Source organism: Sorex fumeus, unplaced genomic scaffold, assembly GCF_029834395.1.
Source record: "Sorex fumeus unplaced genomic scaffold, SorFum_2.1 ptg000002l, whole genome shotgun sequence".
Taxonomy (NCBI): Eukaryota; Metazoa; Chordata; class Mammalia; order Eulipotyphla; family Soricidae; genus Sorex; species Sorex fumeus.
In genome coordinates this window covers 47570732-47580637 of record NW_026606059.1, presented here as the reverse complement: position 1 = coordinate 47580637, position 9906 = coordinate 47570732, and the positions used below count along the sequence as shown (strand labels likewise).

The window sequence follows — 9906 nt, the reverse complement described above, 5'->3', positions numbered from 1 at the left end:
TACAAAGTTACAGAAGTGCCTTTTGCATCTTGTTTGATGATATCACCGCAGCATTTTTAAATGTGCTTCAAAGCTCCCTAGTCTTCTACCTTTACTTTGAACTCACTGCCATTTTTTGGTTTGCTTATGCATTTATTTTAATTGCATTTTGAATAAGAAGTAATTATGAGTCACAAATGGTTTGAAAGCTTGATTTTTAAAAATGCTTCAAAAGATTGAGGCATGAGAGAGAGTACAACAGGTAAGGTGTTTATCTTGCATGCAGCTGACCAAAGTTTTATAAAAAAGAACTACAAAAAGAACAATGGGATTTTATACTATAGAACAATGTTTGTACTATAGAACTATAGAATATAAGAACAATGTTCCATATAAGAAATGTCTCTTTCTGGCGAATTTTTCATTGACCTTCATCTATCTGTCATTAAACAACTTCCTTAAGGATTCCTGGCAACTTTTCCCTACATTCTATTCTATGTACAAGCTGCATTTAACTACTTTGAAGTGAATGTTGATTATTGTAAATTTTCTTTCACAGTTCAACTTTCAACTAAAGCCTTTCAATTCAGCAAGAGACAGATCCCACAGGAAGTCTTGAGAATTTGCAGTTTTTTAAGCTTTACATGGAATTCTCCAATGAAAATTAATATTTGAGAAGCATTTCCTTAGGGAATTATAGAGGAACATTTATTCCATTTTTTCTGTATAATGTTCCCCAATTATTTTTTCCTACCGCCAGTGTTTGAAAATAAAAGACACATTAATATTATTTCCATGAACACATTACAATTTTGAAGAGAAAAACTAAGATTTTTTTAAATCACATAATCTAATTATATGCTTCCTTTTTTCTCAATTATCCCTTTTCTCCCTCCCATCCAAGGAAGTAGTTGATTCCAAACAGACTGTAATTCACAATTTTTAGATATTGAGATTGGAGACTTTCATCAGAGACATTCCTAAATGGTTGTCAAATTTTGGCAAACCCAGATCTGTAAAAGAAGAAAAAATGCATAATTCATATATACACAGGAAAAGCAGTATCTACTCACATCACTGTGTATGTTCACACACACATACACACAATGCTTGAATAATCATAACTAGGAAAGTGGAACCTCTACCAGAACAACAATCTTTGCCAACATTTGCCCCCAATCCAAGCTAAGTATTTAGTTAACTTCACTTCCTACTGCTTTCTCTCCCATCTATAACACTAATTCTGACGTAAAAATTCCTATAAGGTAACTGAGTTTCTTTCAAATTTTCAGTCCCTAAAGTTTGTTCTTTCATTCACCAACTATATAAACTCACCAAAATGTACACTGTAAGGTTAACACATTATAGCCAGTATGGGATACCTGTGGTCACCTTCATTTGGAGGGGACTGCAACATTTTTTGTGTTTGTTTCCTTTTTTTTTATTTTTGGGCAACACCCCGTGTGCCCAGAGTTTACTCCTGGCTCTGTGCTCAGGAATAACTCCTGGACACGCTTGGGGGATCATGTGAAATGCTAGGGATCAAACCCAGATTGGCTACATGGAAGGCAAGGGCCCTAAACACATCGCTCCACTCCAGTGCAACCTCTTTAACATTCAGGCAGAGTTATTTGCTATAAAGGAAGGACTTTAAGCAAAGATAGGACAAATATATTCAATTTAGTGAATATTTATGGAGTATCTACTATGAGGATGTGATGGATTAAAAAGTAAAATTCAATAGCCCTTGGTTTCAAGATCTTAACTGCAAGAGTATGCGGGTCAGAAAAAAAAATGAACAAGGATTGAGATAGGAACAAGTTAAAAGGGGCTGGAGAAATAGTTCAAGGATCAACCATGCGTGCATTGCACGGCCCCCAACACCACCAGTGTGATCCTGGTAGCCCACAGCACTGTTGGGTCTCAACTGCACTGGGTCCCTAAGTCCTTGCATTGAACTGTCCAGCCCAGCTGAGTATTACCAGTTATCTCTGGTCCTACTGCATACTGCTTGGAATCACTGCCTCCCCTGACGAAGAACAAAATAAAGTGTATATACAATAAAATAAAGTGAGTTATAATCATTATTCTATTAATAGGGTTATAGGTGAGAGTGTGTGGAGGGAACAGAACTATCATTTGGGTCCTGCCTTAGTATCTTTTAAGAAAGAACAAAGAAAAAACTCAGTTAGGGGAGGAGCCTTGAAAGCCATAGTTACTTAACCTGGAAATCAGTTACTGGTTCATCCCTTTCCCCTTCCCATTCTCTCTAGACAGTACAAACTCATTGTTGGTGTTTTCATAGCCGGTATAAATTCCAGCTTGCACTTTCCACATGCCAAGTGGAACTGCCACTGGAACAACACACTTTTTTTTTATTAAAATTTTTTTTAAATAGTGAGACATCATGAGGTACAGTTGCAGACTTACACATTTTTGTGCTTGGGTTTCAATTATATAATGATCAAATACCATCCCTCCACCAGTGCCCACTTCCCACCACCATGCATCCCAATATTCCTCCCACCCCCCATCCCCTCCATCCCACCCTGGCTCTGTGGCAGGGCATTCCCCTCTGTTCTCTCTCTCCTTTTGGGAGTTGACAACACACATTTTTAACAAAGATTTCATGTATTAGGTGAATTAGTTGATTTAGTAGATTTAATCTCTTAATAAACTCAATTCTAAAGTGATTTCACTTTATAAATCAAGGAGTAAAGTTTTCACAAATTCTTTCCAACATTCTCATTTTTAATGTGCAAAGAATTTCCTGGAGAGATAATAGAAAAAAAGAAAAAGTCTAAGAATTTTTTATTCAAAAGAATTGGCATAAAAATCCATAATGCTGCTTGTTTTGTGCGATTTGGGATGCACACTTGCAGTGTTCAGGGTTTACTCCTGACTCTGTTCTCAGGGATCGTTTCTTTAAGTGCTCCAGAGACCATATGGTGTTCTGGGGGTTGAACCAGGGTTAGCTTTTTGCAAGACAAACACAAAATCTGCGGGATATTTTGTTCATTTTAAAAATAATCTCTTAGTTGATTTGAAAGCAAATAGTTCCCATGCCACATTTTGAGAAATTCTGCCTTCACTGTAGAGCTTCCTAACAAGATGATACTAGTCCTTCAGGGTAATTGTATATATTTATCCTAAAACCCAAAAGAAGAGATTTACAACAAAAATGTATGTTCCACTTCTGAAAGTGAGTTACAAAGTAACTCTATGAAAATCTTTTATTCATTATCGTTTAGTCCTGTCTTGACTTGTGCAACAACCCAGCTCAAAAAGCTGTTGATACATGGAAAGCTGTACTTAAGGTTGGGTGAGGTACATGTCAGTGTCTCTGCCCAGACCTGGTCATGACTTCTGGGTAAAAGGAGGAGAGACAGCAGCATTAATTTGCAAGTGCTAAAGAATGAAATGCCTCCAGTGATTGTAGGACCCAATCTTTTTCTCTGACATTAAATAAAACGTTGCAATATCAGTCCATTTTCCCCTTATGTGACCCCCACACTCCTATCTCTGCTTGAGCGCATGCGTGCGCGTGCGCGCGCGCGCGCGCGCGCGCGCGCACACACACACACACACACACACACACACACACACACACACACACACTACCCTTGGAAATTAAAGGAAGCATCACTCACAGTGTCAGTAAATCAATACCGGCTGGAGCCATACACAAAATAAATCTACACTAAACCCCACTGCGATATTTGAATTAACACAATTTTATAAATAGAGCAACCATTTCAAGAGCAAAGGGCCGCAACTGAATTTGAATTATGGGCCTTAGTCTCCAAGCTATGGAAGCTGGCCTCTGGCAAACATATTGAAGTGAAGATAATTAACACAATCTATCTTGCAAGGAGAAGGTGCTCTGCAGGCCATTAGAAATTAGAAATTCTGTCAGTGTCTCACCCAGACCCCAGTAGCCCTTTGAATTGTTCTGAAGCATGGCAGTTCAGGACACCAAAGGATGGTTAAGAGAGAGAGAGATGGGAAAGGAATTACAGTTTGTAACTGAGATCATTTCACAGACAGCTTGCCAGTTATTTGGAAAATTGTGAGTTAAAAGCCTTCTAATAGGAGACACTTTTGAAATTCAGTTCCATGAGTCTCTAAAATATGTAAAAAATTAAATTTATATCATTTTCTGTTATTCTGCTTTAGAAATTAATCTTTTCTGGTATGATGTCAGGATTTAGGAGACAGAATAATATTACTATTTGATATTTGATTCTTACTGTAATGAAAGATAGTCTTGAGGACAAATGATCAGTATCTTTCTTGTGTTTAGTCATTGTCATCTATTACTCAGCAGAATAGATGACATCTATTACTCATTCTCAATTGTCAAATAATTGTCATTTTTGTCCTGACAATGATAATATTAGCAATACTTACTGAACACAGGAGGAAAGTTTGAAATGGCTGACAAGGTTATGAAACAATGATTTGACAACACCTTGGATAGGAAAGAGAAAATATTTTTAATTATTTAAAAATAACTAAAATTGGAACAAACACAGAAATAAGAGCAATAACTTGAGAAATCACTACTTACAAACAATAGTTATCATCAAAGAGCATGTGAAGACATTAGCTAATATTCCTCCCAGAAACCATCTGAAATGACAGGGTTGCTCAGGATTAGCAAATTCTACATTTCTAATACATGAGATATCCTTTTAAACATCTGTCTTCTGTCCAGAAATTTCATTTCTAATTATTTATCCATGAAAAATAAAAGCATATGCCCAAGCCAAAAAGATGTACGTAGGAATACTATTCAGTTAATGGGTAAACAGAACAATGTCCATCAACTGCTAACTATGCAAAATTTATCAATGGCATATTATTCAGACATAAAAAGGAATATAACAGTGATCCATGCTGCACTATGGATGAACCTTGTAAACATTATACTAAGCAATTGAAGCCACATATCAAAGGTCACAGAAATAACAAGTAAATTGGAAAGTTCCCGAGGTAAGAGGGATGTGGGTGTGGGCATAACTGGTAATGTTTACAATGATGAAATTATCTTTTTGGTGATGAAATTATTCTCAAAATAGTAGTTATAACTTCAGAATCCTTGGACTATACCAAAAGTCACAGAATTAAGATTACATTTTTTAAAAAATCATTAAAACTAAACATTTTAAATGTATTTGAGTGGCCTTATGAATGTTATTTCACACATGTACTTAAGCATGCATAGCATGATTTTTAGGAACTGTCAAAGAGGACATGCAATTTTATTTTGGTAGAATGCATCCAATTGCCCTATTTAGGGATTTTAAACTGTTTATACTAAAGAAAAATCTGGCCTATTGCTTATAAAATTGCAGGGGAAAAAATTAAACATTTGGATTTTTGCTGTTCTTATGGCTTAATATATCACAGAGTGAAAATTTTGAAAATATTAATACAATTATTATTTTTGTTTTGAAAATAAGAATAGAGGTAATAAATAAAAGTAGAAAATCTTACTCAGCTGAAGTCGTTTAAAAATATGATAAATAATCTTTTAAAAAACCTTTCCAAAAACTTTTCTTAGGGGCAAACAGTCCAGGAGGTAAGGCACTAGTCTTGTATGTGCTTAACCCCAGTTTGATTCTAGCTGCAGCATATGGTCTTCCATGCACACCCCCAAGGAGATATCCCTGAGCACAGAGTCAAGAGTAATCCCTGAGAACCACGGGGTGTGATTCCAAGCCTCCTACTCCCCAAATAATTAAATAAAGTAAACTTGTTTCCTCACTACATCATTCCACTGGGCCCTTATTATGCTAATGTATATTGTGATCCTTTGTATTTGGGTATGTAATACAGGATTTTGCACATTTTTATGCAGATGTTAAGTTTATTTAGACGAAAACCATTGTATATTTTTATGTGAAAATTACCAGTTACTTGGACCTCAGCCACTTACTATATACAGTTGAAAGAAGCTTGACAAAATATCATGATGTCCAATTGGCTCTTCTTAATTTCGTTTGGAGGCTAACATCAGCTACTGAAACTAAGTCATAAGTCTAGTGATATAGTAGTTAATTACTACTATAATTAGTTTGTAGCTCTCACTGGTAGTTGAGATTTTAACATAATTACAGAATCTCCCCCTTTTTTCTCTTTTGTTCTTTCAGTCTCTCTGGTTTAAAAATACTTTTAAAAACTAATAATTATCTGTGAAGCATATTTTAAATTACTGATTCACACTAGATCTAATACATCTCAAGGAACGAAACCCAGGACTTCGTATTTAAAACACCACTCCTACACGAAGCCTTTGGATCCTTGATAGAGAATACCAATTCAAGAGTTTCGGAGCAAGTAACTTTTTCTGACCCAAGAATGAGCACCAAAAAAGATACAGGACTACTTCATTTATCCCCGTTTCACTAATTCAACAAATACGTGAGTCTCTGGCACTGTGCTACAGAAGTGAAGGAGACATAATGTCTCTGCTCCTAGGGATATTTTATTCATACAGGGTTAGATCATCAACATTTCAATAAAAGAACTTATAATGGTTCAGGTGGGGTAAGTGCTCTAGAGAAGAATCCCCAAGACATGTGTGCTAGACAGGGAATGCTATTTATAGACAGGGGTTATCATAGATGATTTCTCTGTTGATGCGATAGTTGAAGAGATTCCAGACATAAGTAAAGGCACATATTAGGACCGTTTATCTAAAACATTATGCTGGGCAGAGTAAGCAACAACTGCAAAGACACTGAGGAAACAGTGAGCTTAGCACTGAAGGGATTTGATAACTGTCCTGGATGCCTGAGCAACGAAAGACAGGAAGGGTGCTGGCCTTGAGTACATTTGACCCAGTTTGATTCCTGGCATCTCATATGGTCCACTGAGTACTGATAGGGGTAATTCCTGAGCATAGAGCCAGGAGTGAACCCTGAGCATTGCTGGACATTGGTCCCCTTCTCCCATCCCACCCCCTCTCCCCAAAATAAAAGTGAAAGAAGAGGCAGAAAGATTGGGCAGAGAGTTGAGCAGAAACATGTCTATAATCAGAGAAGAGCATTTTGTGCTCTGATATCAGGCTACCAGACAATAAACACTTTAAAGAAGGGTCTAAAAATAGAGTGGGAAAGATGGGAAAGTCCCAGCAGAGAGTCCAAATTCCCCACTGAAGATTTCGAATTGTTCTTGGACTTCAGGCATACTGAGAACCTCTCTAACAGGGAGTCACTGAAGAATTAAGCAAAGCAGGACATGTAGTAAACTCCAATCACTAGCAAAATGCTCTGGCTTGTATGTGCTTTGAGAGATTGTGAGGAGAAGGATGCAATTGCTAAATTTGTTCAATTACTATGGATAAGCAAATGAACAAATCTTAACCACAGAGTTACCTAAAACACTTTGGGGAATAAGTCAAGAAAATTAATCAATTGTAGCTTCATTAATTATGAAACACAACTGCATAAAAATAAAGCCTGAATCTGACTGAGATACCGCAAGTGGGAACTCATAAACCCAACATGAGGGTTTTCTCAGGGGAGCCTGAGCAGTGCCCCTGCCCCCATGGCACTGACAGGTGTGGTGCTGATGATTTCTTGGAAACATTCCACCAGGCCAAGCATTGCTGGGATTGACTTCAGACATAATACCCTGAGAACTACTGCATGTAGTACCTGAAAGAATAAATAGATAAATATTATCTGAGTTACCTTGCACACGTAGAAATGATTAAGCATGCAACAAGCAGAATTGCTTGAAAGGAGACTTCTCGCCACAAACTGAATTCTAATAGAATAAAAGGAAAAAAATTAATTAGACATCATTACTGAATAAATAGTTTTAGAATAAAATCATACTGAAAATTCTATTCCATATATGCACTCACACACACAAGTTTGCAAACATGTATCTGTGCAAGCAATTTGTCATTTGAAGAAAATTATCAAATGCGATACAAGGCAGTCATTCATTTACTTTCTACAAATAATCAGCTCTATCATTTAAAAATAAATAATTATTCTATGTAAAGTTTCAGACTTCTTTTTATTTTAATGTTGAACAGAGCCTGTAGAATTTATGCTGATTTCAGAATCGAACTTTGGTTAGGCTAATGCTAATAATAATGCCTGAAATTTGTGGAGTGTCTTATAATTCACAAAGAGCTTTCACACATCAGTTCATTTAATCAACACAACAAACTTGTGAGAATTCTGCATATGAGAAGGTCAAGATTGAGAGAAATGATTATATTTGCCCAAGGTTGCAGAGCTATGATACTGCAGTTAAGATTTTAAAAGCTGCATCTAGTCAGAACATAATGTTTCATTGGAAATGAGCCAGAGAAAGAGAATTGCAGCAACTTTATATATGGGACTTTGTAAAAGAGAGAGAGAAAAAAAGAGACAGAGAGACAGAGAAAGAGAGAGCGAGTCAGAGAGAGATCATGAATTATTTATCCTTGCACTATTGCTACCAATGAACTATGTTAGTGCTGTGAAAATGTCTGCATATTCTTCAGCAACTATGGAGAACAGAATTAGACCAATAAACTGAATACTATTCTAGTCATCTAAAAGAAATCAAAGTTGGCTTAAAGAATGGCACAAAAAGGGTTAAATAAAGTATAAATAGGCTTCGATTTAATTTTTGTGAAGTTCTTCAAAAGCTTTATTTTTCTTCTCTTTTTTAAAAATTCTATTGAATCACCGTGAGATAGTTATAAGCTTTCATGTTTGGGTTACAATAACACAATGATCAAACACCCATCCCTCCACCAGTGCACATTCCCCATCACCAATATCCCCGATATTCCCACCCTCCCCTGCCTCCATGGCAGACATGATTCCCTATAATCTCTCTCTACTTTTGGTCATTATGGTTTGCAATACAGACCCTGAGAGGTTACCATGTCTGATCCTTTATCTACTTTCTGCACACATCTCCCATCCCAACCAATTCCTCCAGTCATCTTTTTCCTAGCGATCCCTTCTCTATTTCAGCTGCCTTCACCTCTTTGCTCATGAGGCAGGCTTCCAGCTATGGGGCAATCTATCTGTCTCGTGTATCCACTGTCCTTAGGTGTCAGCCTCATGTTATGTTGTTTTATACTCCACAAATGAGTGCAGTGCTTCTGTGTCTGTCCCTCTCTTTCTGACTCATTTCACTTAGCATGATACTCTCCATGTCTATCCATTTATAAGCAAAGTTCATGACTTCATCTCTCCTGATAGCTGCATAGTATTCCATTGTGGAGATGTACCAAAGTTTCTTTAACCAGTCATCTATTCTAGGGTACTTGGGTTGTTTCCAGATTTTGGCTATTGTAAACAGTGCTGCAGTGAACACACAGGTACAAATGTCATTTATACTGTGCTTTTTTGCATCCTTGGTATATATTACCAGAAGAGGTATTGTGGGGTCATATCGAAGCTCAATTTCTTTGAAGAACTGTCCATATTGTTTTCCAGAAAGGCTTGACTAGTGGGCATTCCCACCAACAGTGAAAGAGTGTCCCTTTTTCCACCACATCCACGCCAGCACTGGTTGCTTTTGTTCTTTTGAATGTGTGCCAGTCTCTCTGGTGTGAGATGATATCTCATTGTTGTTTTGATTTGGATCTCCCTGATGGCTAGCGTTGTGGAGCATTTTTATGTGCCTTTTGGCCATTTGTATTTCTTTTTTGAGGAAACTTCTGTTCATTTCTTCTCCCCATTTTTTGATGGGATTGGAGGTTTTTTCTTGTACAATTCTACTAGTGTCTTGTATATCATGGATATTAATCCCTTATCAGATGGGTATTGGGTGAATATTCTTTTCATTCTGTGGGCTCTTTCTGTATTTTGGAAAAAGCTTTATTTTTCAAGTTAAATAACTAAATAGAACTTGTAATGGGTTGATACTTTGAAAGTATTTATTTTTGCTATTTATACTATGAGT

At 36.7% G+C, this 9906-nt stretch overlaps 1 protein-coding gene across 2 annotated transcripts in view; it reads right to left on the bottom strand.

Moving 5' to 3' along the window:
- Nucleotides 1-747: 747 nt before the first annotated feature.
- The window catches only part of TMEM71 (transmembrane protein 71), a 34973-nt gene continuing 25814 nt past the window's right edge, over nucleotides 748-9906 (bottom strand). Inside the window, exons 6-9 of one of the 2 annotated variants that reach the window (XM_056112295.1) lie at nucleotides 7680-7755; nucleotides 4550-4611; nucleotides 4390-4450; nucleotides 748-992 (exon numbers count right to left, since the gene is read on the bottom strand). In XM_056112295.1, coding sequence (XP_055968270.1) covers nucleotides 971-992; nucleotides 4390-4450; nucleotides 4550-4611; nucleotides 7680-7755 — 221 coding nt within the window. In that variant the 3' untranslated portion in view covers nucleotides 748-970. Of the gene's footprint in view, nucleotides 993-4389; nucleotides 4451-4549; nucleotides 4612-7675; nucleotides 7756-9906 lie in introns of those variants that run through there. The other variant, XM_056112287.1, reaches the window with a different exon arrangement.